At 45.8% G+C, this 15,897-nt stretch overlaps 1 protein-coding gene across 2 annotated transcripts in view; it reads left to right on the forward strand.

Annotated features, from left to right (window-relative positions):
- Nucleotides 1-8,679, forward strand: part of CD247 (CD247 molecule) — a 57,543-nt gene extending 48,864 nt beyond the window's left edge. Inside the window, exons 4-9 of one of the 2 annotated variants that reach the window (XM_075515910.1) lie at nt 1,189-1,242; nt 2,701-2,784; nt 3,495-3,530; nt 4,568-4,624; nt 6,581-6,622; nt 8,082-8,679. In XM_075515910.1, the coding sequence (XP_075372025.1) occupies nt 1,189-1,242; nt 2,701-2,784; nt 3,495-3,530; nt 4,568-4,624; nt 6,581-6,622; nt 8,082-8,147 (339 nt within the window). In that variant the 3' untranslated portion in view covers nt 8,148-8,679. The remainder of the gene's footprint in view (nt 1-1,188; nt 1,243-2,700; nt 2,785-3,494; nt 3,531-4,567; nt 4,625-6,580; nt 6,623-8,081) is intronic. The other variant, XM_075515919.1, reaches the window with a different exon arrangement.
- Nucleotides 8,680-15,897: the final 7,218 nt, after the last annotated feature.

Below are 15,897 nucleotides of genomic sequence, written 5' to 3' on the forward strand. Positions count from 1 at the left end.
AGCTGGTGGGGCATTTTCCAAGGGGCCTCTGTCTTGTCCCAAACCTAGGACTTTTTTATAAATCTTCCAAGCTGTGTCATATCTCTAACCTCACCTCCTGGCCGAAGAAATTGTTTGTGGAGGCTTTTGCCAAGGGCACAGCCTCGTCTCTGTTGTGAGCTTTTTATTTATGGACCACATGGACGATGCACATTAACATTTAGGCTCCGTGCAAGAAACATGGGTTGGATGCTTGGTAAATTAGTGGCCCCACCAAAGGTTCAGTAGCAATAATGACACTTTCACAGGGAAAGTGGTGGGGTAGGTAACTTGTAATTACTACAAACACCATTTTAAAAAACAAAGTCAAGTTTATCCTATACCTACAAACAAACCCATCTAGAAAGTTGCTTTTAATAAAGATTTTAACATATGATAATAACTCAAGAAGGTTGAAGCAATACAGAATGTAGTTTGACACTGTTTTTTGAAAGGACCGGAACACAAAGTAGCTGCTCTCACTGGCCTAAAACTGCCCTTTTTTCCTGAAAATTTGGCTCAGCAATTAACTGCTCATAAATATTGTGAGGAGTAGAGCCAAAGAGTAGCTACAGAACGGAAATCCTTTACCTCCTCATTAGTTGCTACTCATGCCAACTTACCATGGTGGCACTGTAGCCCTGCAAGCCAGGTGCTGCTCCCGAGGAGTGTGGAGATCCCCTGTGCCCTCTGAGGCTGAGGACACCCAGGAACTTTGCAGGCAGCACTTTTGCTGGAGGGCTGGGGTCTCTGGGGGGTGCTTTTGGTTGTTAGCAGCCCCAAATACCCAGTTTTCTTATCACAGGCAGCAGTTATGATTTTATAGCCTGATGGAGATATTTTCAATAGCACAGGATTATGATATGCACAGAATAGGAACAGAAAAGCAGTGGGGGGAAAAAAAAACCAAACCAAAACCCACAGATGCTTTGAGTAGCGGTGAACTGGTGTTATGTGCAAGTAAAATGGCCCGGCTGCTGAGAGCAACCTGGCGTGTGGATAAAAGTGCCAATGCAGCAGTGGCTTGTATTGCCTGTAGCCCCGTCGGTGCCACAGGTTGGCTGCTTATGGGTTGCCCTGTTTCTGATGAGAGTAACTTCTAGGAGAGAGGGAATGAAAGGACTGAATGGAGCCACTGTCTCTCTGCTCATGGTATGGTCTCTCTTCCAGCTTAGCCAGGCCTCTGAACCACAGCTGCAACCAGGCCAGGATGATGTGTATAATGTAAGTAACTACCTTTTTTTGTTTGTTTGTTTTCAAATTTGCTACCCAGACAGACCTTTTGGGGCACTTACTTATAGATACTGAATTGCCTGTGGATCAGAAAAACTTGATGACCAGCTAATGAAAGCGATATACCCAAGGGTGCAGCACAGCAGCTCTAAGGAGGAAGAATAAAACCTGACAAGGGCAGCTTCCGTTGTCACTTGTCTGGCTGGATGCTAGATAGATATATGGGCTGTAGGTTCCTGATTTGATCCACTGAGCTGAAGGTATACCAGGAACGCAGACAGTTTCAGAGGCAGTGCTCAGTGTGCTGTGCCATGTGACATGCCTGCGAGAGCTCTGTGTGTGTGTGCAGCCACTGGACCGTTATATATGACATGCGCACCCCAACTTCGTGCCTAGCCCTCTGCAGCTGGCTTGCAGCTCTCGCTGATTGCTGTTCTTTGGGCGACTCACAGGCATGCCACTGCTCATGTTGCCAGTGTTATTTGATGTGGGCTGGAAAAAGGGCAAATGCCCAGGAATGCTGCGTTGCTGCCTTTGGGCGACTGTAGCTCTTGTGTCATCCAGCGAGCGTGTGGAGCCTGAGTCATTGCAGCCCAGCTGTCTCCGTCCCCGAGCTTTCCTGTTGCCCTGCAGCATGAAACCTGTTGTACCAGATCGTACTAGAGGCGCACCTTGTCCACTGTGCCCTGATCGTAGCCAGCATCAGGTGGCTCGTCAAGCAGTGAAAAAGTACAGAGACAAGACCCTGTCTGTCCTTCCTAGCTAAATTGCTCACTCATGGCAGCATTAAACTCTAGCTATTTTTGCTATGTCTAGTTGTCTTTTGATTTTAATTTTTTTTCTCTCACGCTTTTGACCATAGCCACATCCTGCGATGAGTTCTACTGTTTAACTGTGTAATGTATGAAGACTAATGCGTTTTTTTTTTCAGTTTAAGAAGTGTTGCCTGTCACCTTTTCAGTAGCACTCTGTCAGCTGTGTTATTCTGACCTGAAATCTCTCCTTTGCCCCCTTCCAAGGTAACCTTTCCCAGATAAGAAATGTATTGCACATAAAATTTCCACAGCCACTTGATGCAAATTTAGACGAGCTGTTCTGCAAGAAAAACCAAGCTCATGGATCTTCACCCACCAGTGGGAGAGAAAGCATGAAAGTCAGAGTCCCTTCCCCTTGCGTGCTCTCATTTTCAGCTCATTTCTACTTAAGAAAGGTTCTTGATGCAATGGCTTGCAGTTTTGTGCTGCACAAACCACTTGTTGTCATTTCCATGGCTTAATCATAGAAATTTTTGTTGACAGTTGCATTAAGGGGTAAAAGAATTTCTAACTCTGTTATAATACTCATGAAGTTGGACACCAAACTGGGTTCCCTTTCTTTTCCTGTGTTAAGTCAAGATCGGTTTTCTCATGATCATATTGTCCCTCACTGCTTCTTGCTTTCTCATTTCAGAAACTGTCTCGTGGACACAGAGATGAATACGATGTTCTGGGGGCAAAGCGAGGTGCAGACCCTGAGCTGGGCGGGAGACACCAGGTAACTTCCTCCCACACATGCACATTTTTCTTTTAGTCTGGTTCCTTCCTTCTCATGTCTAACCGCTGTTTAGACATGCAGGCATTCATCACACGTTTGCTAAGCACCAGTGCCTTCCTGGAGAGGGAACGGCAAAATCTGTGTAGTAACTCAGGTGGCTGGCAGCGTGGCGGGGACAAGAGTAAACCTTCCCCCGCCCCTTTGATCTTTGCCCCTCGCGCCTCCCGTCACTTTGCTGAGAGCTTGCAGCTACCCAGAATAGGAAGTGACACCCAGTCTTGGGGCGGATGTGGAGCAGGCAAGGCAGGAGTGGGTGTTTCACAAGAGCTCGCTGCACGTGATGCTGCCAAACAAGTCCCAACAAAGTAAAGCAGCAGCCAAAACAACTGTTTCTGCTGCAGAGCCCAACAGTTTCAAAGAAAAAGGGAGGGGAAACCTTCTGCATCAGCATGTAGGGCTTGCCTGCAGGTGACAGCTGTAGGGACTGAGCAGAGAAGAGCTAAGTGTTATCAATTATTAAAATTAAATTAATTGTCCAGAGAACAAGTTGTCTTAATAGAGCCTTATGGGTGGAGGCAAGAGGGGCTGTAACGGGTACAGCACGTCCACAGAGCTGTAGCTGTGCCTTAGAGCAAATGCACAGGCACATGCAGGTGGTGCGGGATGCTGGTAGTGCAACACGTGGGCAACTTTCTTCTTTTGTTTTACAGCAGAGAAGAAAGAACCCTCAGGACACCGTCTACACTGTGAGTAGAGAGAGCTGGAGGGAGAGGAGAGGAAGGGATGGCTGGAAATAGGAGTTTCTATTTCATAGAAGATTTTTTTTCCCCCTACCCAATTTCAGCTTTGGTTCAAATGTAACAGCTGCTTTCAAAGAATTCTCTTCCCTTCTACCCCCCCCTTTTTGCTAGAAAATGTCTTCTCCCTTCTCCGTGATAGGAGAAAAACATTGGCAGATGGGGAAAAGAATTTGGCTCAAGATACCTGCTGATCCCTTTATGTTAGCCATTAGTGATTAACCAACCTTCGTCCCATGTGACTGACTGATGCTGCAGTATTTTATGTGCTTGTTCTCCAGCCTCTCTGACTGCTCGCTGACAAAGGCCAAATGCCAGTGCATCTAAGAGTGGTTGCTCAGGAGCCTCTTGATTTAATTGATTTAACTCCGGCTAAATGTGGTGGTCTGTGCTCCAAAGGATAGATACATGAATGAGAAAGCTCATGTCTTAACTCAGGTCTTTCTGGGTGTTCAGTGCTTGCTGAGAAATGAGCTTGTTTCCAAGACTGGCCTTCATTGTTATTGAATCAGATGCTCTGACCACAGCTGGTTGTAAGCATTTGGGAACTGCTTACCCAGATGGAGGAAGGAAGAGCTCCTCTTTCTTAACCTTCACCCTGCAGTGTTGGACTTCCCTTTCCTCTGGGCCTCAGCTCCATGTTTGGGTTTGTCTCCTGAACAAATGCTGCTTAAAGCTTTTCTTTGGAGAGCTTTGATTGTAGTATCTGGCACTAATCTAGATAAATGGCTTGGTTGAGGGTAGAGTTATATTCATTTAAGTGTTTGGAGATGAGGTGGTATTGATATGCTAAGCAGATTTGATCATGTATAGCATCTACTTAAACGCACATTGGTCAAGTCCCACCACTGTCTCTTCTTCTCTGAAATATATTGAAGCTTTGAAGGCAAGGCAGCCCCAGAAGCACAGGCTTGGAGTGCAGTCACCCAGGGGCTGGCTTGGCTGTTCTCATAACACGCTGACTCTTTCCCCCTCTCTGCTTGCAGTCTCTGCAGAAGGACAAGATGGGAGAGGCATACAGTGAAATCGGAATGAAGGGAGAGGTGAGTCCTACTTTCCTTCCTGGTGAATGCCTGGGATGAAAAGTTCTTCATTGCCGCTCCCTTACAGAGCAGTAGCCCCAGCTGCAGGTAGCTGCCTTGCACAAGGAAGTCCCCATGTTGCACAGCACCTACAGGCACAGCTGAGAGCAGTTACCTATTTCCTGTAGTAACTGGTGTGTTTGGTGCAGCAGTAAGAAGGACATGTAGCTATAGAGTTACAGTAGCCATAAAACAAGGTGGAGATCAGACAGCAAGCTTTGTCCCATCAGTATTAGAAACACAGCCTGTACACCAGCAGTGTCCTGGGCAGATTGAATAATGTCAAGGGGAAATATTTCAACTTTTGGACAGAAAAATTCTGCTGGCTGCCCCAGCTGAGGAGGCAGAGGGCATGAGATGGGTGAGGAATAGTTGAAGGAAATGTCTAGTTTCAAGCACTGCAACGTCTGTGGCCCAGCAACTCGCATTAGTTGAGCGTGTTCCTCCACAGCAATTCAGAGCTGGAGGTTCACGGTTTCCCCTCTATGGGCTGTCGAGACTGGTCTGCTTCAGAGGCACAAGTAAGCATTTGCAAGCTCCTCCTTGTGCCTGTCTTCAGATAAGTAATGGGGGAAACATTCTCCTTCCCCCACCTCCACTCTCACATTTTTAAGATGGAACAGATCAGTTATGTCTAAAGCTAGCAGCAAACAGATGGGTTTAGCTCTGTGCACAAACTGCTGGGGGAGGGAAGTTTGTGTTGAAAAAAAAACCATCTGGGGACACTGTTTATGGAAAAACAAAAAAATTGGTGTGACCTACACAGGTTCTATTTTATGTCAAAGTGTCTTAAATATAACCTTTCATTTCCCTCTGAAAAGTGAAAAAAAGGGCATTTCAATACAAAGTTTAGTGCTGAGAAATGCTGAAGGAACACCGACATTTAATCCCTTCCACTTTTTTATTATTCTAATGCCTATCTGCCACATTCAAGCTCAGTTTACAAGCTGTGAGTATATGAAGTCTCACCATGTTTTTATGACTGTTTCTATTACTGGGGATGGACACACACCCCCACCAAAAACCTTGCCTCATTCTAGATATATGATCATTTAACAGACTGCTGCAATTTTAATTGTGGCAGGCGCTACTCTTTGCCACATGTTTGTGAAATGTTCGTGATACAGTCAGTGCTCTGCTGCTGCGGGGCAGTTATGACCAGCCGTGGGCTTGACGTGCCAGCCTCCATCCAGGGGGCTGTGAGCTCTGCTGCCCCTGGTTCTCACCTGGACACGGCACTCTCGTGCACAACTTTGTCTTTGTCTTTGTCTGGCAGCTCCCCGTACCCCTGGGAATGCAGCAGCATGCGGGTTCAAGCAGAAGGTTTTTCTTTGTACCTGGCAGGTCTGAGTGACCTTGTTTGTATGCTCTACTTGTACCATGACAGTCCCAGTACCTATTTTACTGAATCCTGCGTGACTTTGTCCTCAGACAGCCTTATCTGCAGTTCCTTTGAACATCTAGACAGCTTACCAAACGTGTGCTGGAGAATTGAATTACTTATCCACGTCTGTCCAATAGGGTGCGGAGTCCCTCGGACACCAGCTGACATGCAGCAACTTAAAAAATACAGCCCCATTTCTTCCAGGTGTGCCTTCAGCGCATAAAACAATGGCATCTATAGGAACATTGCCAAATCTCTATACATACAGTAAATCAAAGAAATAGCAGCATTATAACAGTATGACAGGAAAATATGTCAGCAAATGCAAATAATTTCCTTTTTATTTCCAATCCTCACAATTTTCTCCTTCTACAGCCCTTGTAGTGTGTCTGGGTTGGTCCAGTCTTAGCAGGTGCTTTCCCTCCTGCATCCTGGGTGACCCTCAGTACAGGGTGGGGGAAGTCAGGGGTTTCCTTCCTTTTGCATAATGGGAAAAGCACCCATTAATCTATGCTTCTTTTTCTTTCTCAAAGCAGCAGAGGCGGCGAGGCAAAGGGAATGAAGGTGTCTACCAGGTAGGCAACACATCCAGCACCTGCTCCCCTCATCTATCTTCATGACTTAATTGTAGCCTCTAGTTACATAGCAATGCGTGATGAAGCAGAGCTTTCAAAGCACCTTTCTGAGGATAGTTACTCAGATTCAGGGGCAAAGACCATGCTGCTGGTACTTTGATAAAGTGGCTGCATGTTCTAAACAACTGGCAGGAACACTTGTTTGGCTGCTCTGGTAGGAACCATTTCCACAGCCCTACATCTTGGAGAACCACCTTTTGACTGCAGCAGATGATGCATACAGTTCTGTCTCCGAATTGTTTATTGCTTAAATGGAAACCTTCAGGTTGCCAAACAGCTGTTGTAACTCAAAGCATCAGTGGTTCAGCCCATCTCACTATATACCGCATACAGAGTGCAAACTGGTCAGCACCTCCAGTCCCTTGGTGCACTGGGGGGTTTCAGTGTTGCAAGGAGTCCATCAATAAGGCCTTATTTGGGCTGCCATGCATAATTGTTCCAAAATGCATTTTACTTTCTGTAGAAGCCAGTACATTGTTACCGACACCTCAAAATGACAAAAATAAAATAGGTATTAAAAAGTTCTTCTGATGCAGCACATGCCAGGAGGTTTTCCTGTAAGGTGGCTTATTTGTAGCTAATGGTACCTTTTTTCAAAACCCGCTCTACTGATAGTCACAGGTAGCTGATAAGCAGCACTATCTTATCAGTGTACTCAGTATGCCGCTAAATATTCATAGCAGAGTGAGGGGTAGCTAGAAGTTTTACAAGCAGGCACCATGCGTCTCACTAAATCCTCACTCCAGGAAGCCCCAGTTACCTCTGCTCTGCCAGCCTCCTGGGCTGACCTGCGACTCCGCCACATCTTCTACTGCCCCGCTCCTGGAGTAGTGGGTTCCATGGCTGCAGCAGGGATCTGTAACTCACACATTACACTGACTTACCCCCACCAGAGCAGGCTGGCAGAAGGACTGCTGTGTTGCAGGAAGGGGTGTGAGGGGATGCTTCCCGGGGTTTGCAGCCATCTGAAGCCCCGCTGCCAACTTACCCAGAGTTGCATCTGACTTCCAAATTACAGAGAAGTCATCCAGAGAACAAAGTTCATGATTTGATGTCTATTCATTTAGTTAGTAGATGAAGTTCACTCTAGCATCAGTTAGCTCTTAATACTATGCAAATAAAATGTACTCTAAAGATCTGCATAACCAGTTAGGATGAGTTACTGTAGTCATACGTTCATAACAGTTATTCAGGATGCATCTTGCCTTCAGGTAAGTGACAGCTATTGATTGACACCATGCAAAGACTAAGGAAACACTCATGATTAAAAACATCTGCAGAGGGGGGGGGGGGGGGGAAAGAATTATGCTACTGAGCCCCTGCCATGCTGCTCCTGACCAGTCAGCGAGGGAGAACTAAGGACTCACACGGGTACCTCACCTGTTTGTCTTTTTTTCAGGGACTCAGTACAGCGACCAAGGACACTTACGATGCTCTCCAGATGCAGCCTTTGCCTCCCCGCTAAGTGGGAGTCATGGAGGGGATGGGCAAGGGTGAGAGATGCCCACCTGCTCTGGGGAGGAGGGAAAGCCTTTTTCATCCAAAACAAGCACTGTGTATTTTCTCAGTGCAACAACCTACTCTGGTTGGTGCACAGAGGGAGTATGTCTGGACTTGGTCAGTCCCTTCCCTCTTGAATCGTGTAACTGCAAGCTTTAGCTATTAAAATGTACATATCTGTAAAGTTGTTTCCAATAATAGTAGTTATTAGGTTAATTTTTGTAAGATTTGTGTTGTGGGACCAGACCACACCTACTAACACAGCTGTTTCCATAGCTCTTACTTGCCTTCCAGGGGTATCAAGACAGGTAATTATGGTTTCATTGCATTTAAAGAACTTGTAAAGATAGGGCTGTAGTTACCTCCTGTCGTTTTTATCTTTAGACTATTTGACATAGGCCAGCTCAACTTTTTGCTTTAAATTTACCTTTTAAAACTGCTTCAGCGGGGGACGACTTTATTCTTTAATTGTAAAAAGTGATGTTACTGTAGCGAAGAGCAGAGTATGAAGAACATACTCTGTGGTGGTGAAGAACACCAGTATGAAGAAAACGAGCACTAAGCTCCAACAAAAGATCAAGCAATGGCATTGCCACGCATCCAGCACCTGGAGCTAAACAAGAGCCAGGTAACTAGCGTAAGAGACTTCTCAGAAGGCAGAAGATATCCCTGTTACAATGAAAACAAGGAGACTGGACTCTAATACTGGAAAAGCCAGGAAAACTCACCGTGGAGAATCCCATTTGGCTGAAGGGTTTGGCTGAACCTTCTGCCCCCTCACATTAGCAACACCTAAAACTGTCACTGCAGAACAAGCTCCCCTTGTAAGTTGGTACGGTAATTCTAATGTCAGAAACAGACCAAACCTGTCATTTCTGGGCAACAGAAACAGTACAAAAGCCAATGTAAATGCAGTTTCCAAACCAGTCTATCATCAGGTTACCTTTAAAAGATGGTGCAGGTATCATTCCAAAGAGATACTGACTCAGTAACGTAATGCATTTTTGATGAATTAATAAAGTCAGCGTCAAAGACCTGTGTGTGTGTGCGATGAACAGCTGTGGGAATGGTACTAGCTCATCAATTTACGCCCAGCAGCGTAATCTCCTCGGCAAGCTGAGGAGGATGGTATTCTGACAGGAGCTTCTAAACACATCCTGGGAGGTGGGATGGGATGTTGGAAAAATGCTGTAAGCCCATGTATAAACGGGACACTCACCTCCTGCTGCATCCTCAGTTTTGCCCGTGACTTGCAAGACTGTGCATTGAAGCCTGTAAGCAACTCAGCAAGGACAAAAACAGCCCAGCAAAATAAAGGGTATTTTAACTTGGGTCACGAGCTCACCAGTTCATTTCACCAGTCCCGACAGAGGGAGCAGAGCTAAAGCAAGACTGTGGGAACAAGAGCTGCCTCTGTGGGCACTACCCAGATGAGGTTATGTGTTCATTTCTTAAGGGACTGGGTTAGCAGCGGAAAAACTTGCTGAAATTGCTGCTATGTGAATTACAAGGCTGTGCCTAACTTCTTAAGCAGTAAAACTGTATCTGCAGTAGGTGCTTGTAGCTTTTGAAAAATATTTCAAAGACACTAAATTAGTGCAAAAAAAAGTAAACTGAGACATCCCATGCATGGCGATGAATGTTTCTTGCAAAGAATTTCCTAGATCCCTTACTGTTCCTCTGCAATGCCAAGAAAAATCTGAGAGAACTGGGTGATACATTGAACAGCTGAGCTGAAAACTCCAGTAAAGCTGCTACTGCAAAGCACTCTTGTTCTTGATGCGAGAACAAGGAGTACTGAAAATATCTGTTTAAAAAAAAAAAATCATCATAACCATATTTGCAAGATGTAGAAGTCAAAAGTTTCAGCAGTCATAAAATACCAACCAAAATACTAAACAATGGGGAAGAAATTCTTAGGAAAAATAATCACCTTTATGCTCTTTATATATAAATGGATCTTGATTTCAAAAAGCATCCAACACTTGTTTCGGAGACACTCACCGTAGGTGTGAGCTGAGTCTTCTCTTTGCCTTCAGGAAGCAACTGAAGCTGGTTTTTCCTTTTAGGAGAGGAGTTGATAATACAGAAGTAGAACAAAAGCTTCAAGCGGAGTGCAAAAAGACCTGGGCTCTCCTCCATTTTGACAAGACAAAGAGCATGAACAAACAATCTCCTGGCCCAGTTTGATGCAGCAGGGGGAAAGGGAATTAGCCTTCCCCTGACACATTTAAAAAACTACAAACAAGTGCATACATGTTAAAACACTTGGAAAATGGTTTAATGATGTTTACAACAGAAATGAACTGTACAATTACAGTAAGTTTAATATATATAAAAAATTACAGCAGACAAATGCATCTACACAAAATCTACCTTTTCATTCTGATTTACTGTAATCTACACAATCTCTCAATGCCTACAGCTATCTGTAGGCAACCACTGGGAAAATAATAATAATAATATTAATAATAATAATAATAATAATAATAAGGGCATCTTTAAAGAGACAGCATTTCGCCTTCCTCCTCACCCCTAGTGTGATCAGCAAGGTTTTGAAATGTGTGGGACTCTCACATTTCAGTCTCAAGAAAAGCTTGGGTTGCGTTTGGGTACGGGTACTCCCATATGGCCCTCGATTTCAAGTGTTCTGCTGACCTGAAGTGTATAAATGCAGTATATGAGGAAGGGCAAGAGAAAAAAACCTCCCAGCCAGTGTAAGCAGGCAGTTGCACAGAGTAGTGGAGAAACAATTAAGACTGAAAATTTCTCTTAATTAATTAAAACAAAATTTAAGCTACTTCCTCTTTGGCCCATCCCTTAAAAACAGTGAAAACCCCTTTACGCTGAGAAAGAACCTCAGGTCAATGGGGAAAAAAAAAGAACATGCTGTCTCTTTAAAAGAAAGAAAGAATCCCAGTTGGGAGCGGCCGTCAGTGAAAATGCGATCCAAATTGGCGGTCTGGTGGAAATTCCTCATGGAATATTATGTACAGTTTAAAACCCTTAGTTGTTTTTTTATTTATTTATGAACACCTAGGCAGTGAAAACTGTTATGTTAATACATACATAGACACACCCAAAACATACAAAAATACTATTATTTCAAACTACTAAGAATAGGACAAGTTCAGTTATCTCCATGCTATGACTTTAAGAGCATTACACTGAAACAAACAAGAATTTAAACGACAATTTTTTAATATCCCAGAAATATACCAAAATATACATCTAAGCTTTGGAATTACTGAGGTTAGACTAATGCAAGTGCTGGGTAATCGTACTTAATACACAAGTCTAAGGTTCTGCAGGAAAGAAATTATCTTTGGTATCTGCATCAGGCTAATAATATTAACATTTGGATTTTGCTTTGGGATAGAGCTTGTATGACCCTAGAACCAAACACCCCCCAATCAACTGAGATTAAAAAGATCCATGTAAAAAGTTCCTCCATTTGCAATCCCCCCCCCAAAAGTTAAAAAGTCACAGGCATCTACCTAGCATAAAAGGTTGAGAAATACAATGCATAGTTGCACAGTGGTGCTGCAAAAATAAAAGAAATCTAGAAAAAAGGAACTAGAGGAGAAACGAAAAGCTGCTTCTTCTTCTTTCAGGGATTTCTCACAACAGGACAGCCTCTTCCAAGCAGTGACGGGGGGGGGGGGGGGGGGGGGGGGAAGCTCAGAAGTGCACCTCAGCGTGTATTAATCAACATCACCCAGCCCCCAGAGGGTTAAAGCACCCAGCAGAGCAGCCAATCCTGCACCCAAGTCTTCAGCTCCTCAACCCACCTGCGAAGCCCCCGGCTGCCCCCTCCCAGCGCCTGCGCCCTGGATTTCGCCCCAGGGCAGCGAGTTTCTTCCTGGGGCGTTTCGGAGGCCCGGCCGGGGCAGCACCCCCTTGCCTGGGGCAGCCCCTGGGGCCGGGGCCCGGGCTGGCCCCCCAGGCTGGCAGCTGGCGGAGACCCTCGCCCTGGCCAGGCCGGCCTCACAGGTGGGCTTGGTGCTGAAGATGCCCTTTGTCTTTGGTTTGTTTGTTTGTTTTGAGTTTATACAATCATTAGGAAATCTTTGGTTTTGGCTGGAAATTTTAAAAGAACAAAACAAAACAAAGAAACCGCCCCCTCCCGACTTATAGCAGCCACCGTGACCTGACAAAGCTTCTCTTTCCCATGGGGGTAGGGGAACTACATTCAAATAAAGATGGACCGGGTTAAGGATGCAGCTTCTGGCCAGGCTGGGGAGCAGGGAAGGGATACAGGATTGTCAAATAATAAAGAAGAAAATTAAATATTTGGAGATTTCTTTGTTTCTTTTTTTTTTTTTTTTTTTTTTTGGTCATGTTAAAAAGCAAGTAGCATGTACACAGCACTGGGCTGGGAGCGCCTCCAGGCCCTGGAGTTCAGCGGAGCCCCGGGGCAGTTGCCCCGGGGTGGGGAAAGGCAGCGCAGGCGGCCCTTTTCTGCGGAGAGTGGAGGGGAGGGGGTGGATATTCACAGACTAATCAAGAGGACCCCTTGTAACCAAAGGAAATAAGATAAGATTGCAATTTGCCCTCACTTTGCAGTAGCTTTTAAGCAGCGACATTCAGAGGCGTTAGGGGGTCACTCCCCAGGTTGCAGGTCACGGGGTGCTATAGGCCAGAGTTCAGTGTTAATCAAAGGAGGGAGGGCAGACTTGGCAACTCTGTAGGGTTTGGAGAAAGTTAAAGCAAGTTACTCAGTTACGAGTTAGAAATGAGGTATACGACAGCTCCTGTACCTGTGGCGGATAAACACCCCACACCTACTCACACCTAGCCTTAGATACTACCACAGAGGAAGGAAATGGAACAACGGCACTGGCGGGGACGAAGAAGCTACTGCCCGGGTCCTTCCCACAGACCGCTGGCACGCGAGGCGCCCCACGGGGACCAGCGCTGCTCCAGACCTCTTCAAACCACCCGCGGGCGGCTCTGCAGCAATCCCTTCCCTTCTTCCCCGTCTGGCAGGGAGGCCCAGTCCAGCTCCCCGGGAACTCACGGGGAGCAGCGTTGATCTCCAAGTCTTTTGCATTGCGTTTTCCCCTCGGACTCGCTCGGGTGCAGGGAGCACCAGGGTCACAGAGGCCGACACATGGAGAGTGAATGGGGGAAGAACTACAGGTTTTGTCTCAACTGCCTTGTTCTCAGGACACTGTCACGGGTGCTCTCGTTCCTAAAGTGTTTCTCAAGGGGGTTGTGCGATCTCCACGATTTGCCCCTTGGCATGCCATTTCCAATGTCTTAGGATTCCTTCTGTTTAATAATTTCAGATTTCTATAGCACTGCAACATGCCAGCTTCGTCTGCACACAACGTTATCACATTCAGGGAATAGGGCTTAAGTAGGTGCTGCTACAAAATTCAGCAAAGGCAGTATGAATCCTGAAGTGGGGCCTACAACAGATAAGAGAATTTTGGGAGGAAAGGGGAAGCTAACTTGAGAAATTAAGTATCTTACGGTTTTATGTAAAGCTCTGCCGGAGAATATTCACCAGCAGACCGACACAGTTTTAAGACAGATCAGCATTTTGGTCTGAGCTACTTGACAATGTCCTGTTTGCTAGAGATGAAATAAGGCAGAGGGGGTATGTTCCAGTTCTGGGGCAGAGCCTCAGCAGCACGAAGGAACACCAAAGGGTACCATCTTCCCTCGCCTCCCACAAGCTGTTTCATTTCCTTCCTCAGATTTGTTTTCCTTAAAGCACACCTTGTTTTCCACTTCTTTTGTTCCAAGTGCTCTTTTCTTTGAGAAGTCATTTCTTCAATATCCCTATTACCTATCTATAAATCTAACTAGCTCTTTGAAAAGTCACACAATATTAATACCACTTTTACATAATGTCAGAACAACAATTCTATTAGTAAAGCTTTCAGTGAAGTTCTGCAACCCGATTGGTGTCCGGAGGAAGAGTAGCTGGACAACCCACCTCTCCCCCTTCCTCCCTCCCTTTCTTCACAAGAGCTCACCAAGTTCACTGATAAAACAACTCAGCCCAATAGCACGATACATGAACATGTACAAGGCTACTTTGGGGAGCAAAGAAAGGAGTCTTCAAGGTCCCTCCCTTAAGAGAAAGACCATACACAAAAGCTGTTGAACAGACTCTGTCCTTGGACTACACTGCTTCCACATTCGAAGGAAAGAAACAGTTTTCCCTGACTGTATCCCAACATCAGCCTAAGACCTGCAGCACTGGGCAAACCCCACACACCGTTTGTCTTCACGGAGCCAAAGCAGCTCCATGCAGAAAAGGTGGGAGTGCCCACAAGAGATGAGGTCCTTACAGAAAGGGACACTGACCCAAAGCTCAAAAAACCCCACCCAGCTTTTCCTCTTACCCGCTCTGAGAACAGCAGAGCTGACAACTTATCAGTGCCTTTGGTTCCCTACAAGGCCACTGGGAATTCTCCCACCCCAGTGGAGTTGAGCTCCTTTAGAAACCCACCTCTCCCGATCACCACCACAGCCAGGCGCACACACGCACTTGCACACACACCCACACACACCCCTCCCCTCTTCCCCCACTCCATCGGCCTTGACGGGAAATGAGAAGGGAGCCTTGGGGTCCAGCTGGAGGGGGCTGCAACACCCTCCCAAGGCAATAACCACGCGCTCTTCTGCTACTCCCACCGCAACACCAAGACATATGCCAGGAGAACGACCCGCTCCCTCGCCAACAAGCCCGCAAAGCTCCTCTCCCACGACTGTCTCACAGTATTTCAACCCTTTCAGGCATACCAGCCAGGTGTTAGGAGTAGGTTAGCTTTCACTTCTCAGTTTGGTTTTTTCTTTCATAGTTTTTGGTCTAGACAGGATTAGCATTGCTATTAGAAAAGGAAGTGTTTAAAAAGTTTTCCACCTATTATCAAGCACTACAAGCCCTACATTCAGTAACAAGACGAGGGGGATAAAAGGAACCTGTTTCACTTTTGCTCTCCCAGATAGATTAAGATGCGACAACCATTCTTCTCCCTCCCCGAAGTTAAACACAACGGACCCAGTTCAGCTCTGGAGCAACTCAACTAACTGAAATGGATTTACACCACCTAGGTTGATTCTAACCCAGTACAGCCATCTTCTTTCCCCCGAGCCTCCCAGATACGCGTTGCCTCATCTTTACATCCCAGCGAAGGGCAAGGAAAGGCCAAGAGGGAGGGAAGTGTGCGCACACTCGAAAGGACCCTGAACAGCAACCCAATCAGTAACCTGCATGCCACCACGTGCTGTGCTGCAGATTAGACCACAGATAAACCAACCAAACAACAATCCCAAACCCAGGAGCGACAAAATGTTTCCTTTGGCAAGACAGATACAAGGAAAAAAATTCATGAGCAAACATTTTCCTTCTAACACAGTCAACCCCCTTCTCTGCCCCCAACATCCACCCACCCCCACCCAACCCTATAAAGTTGCAACCTATAAACAGGATCTCAAATACATACAGCATAATCATGTTTATCAACCATAATAAACATCAGTTCAACTAAACTCTACAGCTAGAATTATCTCCACTATTTATAAAGTTTGCTTTTCTCTTCTGATTTTTTCAGTTTAAAACCAGTTCTGCGACAATGCTAAGCTATGCTGAGGTATTTTATGAAGGTGCCAGAAGCCAGCTGCTACCCACAAGTATTGTTCTCAGAGCTGTATGGTGCTACCTTTTGCTGAGGGAAGATGGGGGAAGGAACAAGGAG

This window comes from Mycteria americana, chromosome 1 (assembly GCF_035582795.1).
Source record: "Mycteria americana isolate JAX WOST 10 ecotype Jacksonville Zoo and Gardens chromosome 1, USCA_MyAme_1.0, whole genome shotgun sequence".
Classification (NCBI taxonomy): Eukaryota; Metazoa; Chordata; class Aves; order Ciconiiformes; family Ciconiidae; genus Mycteria; species Mycteria americana.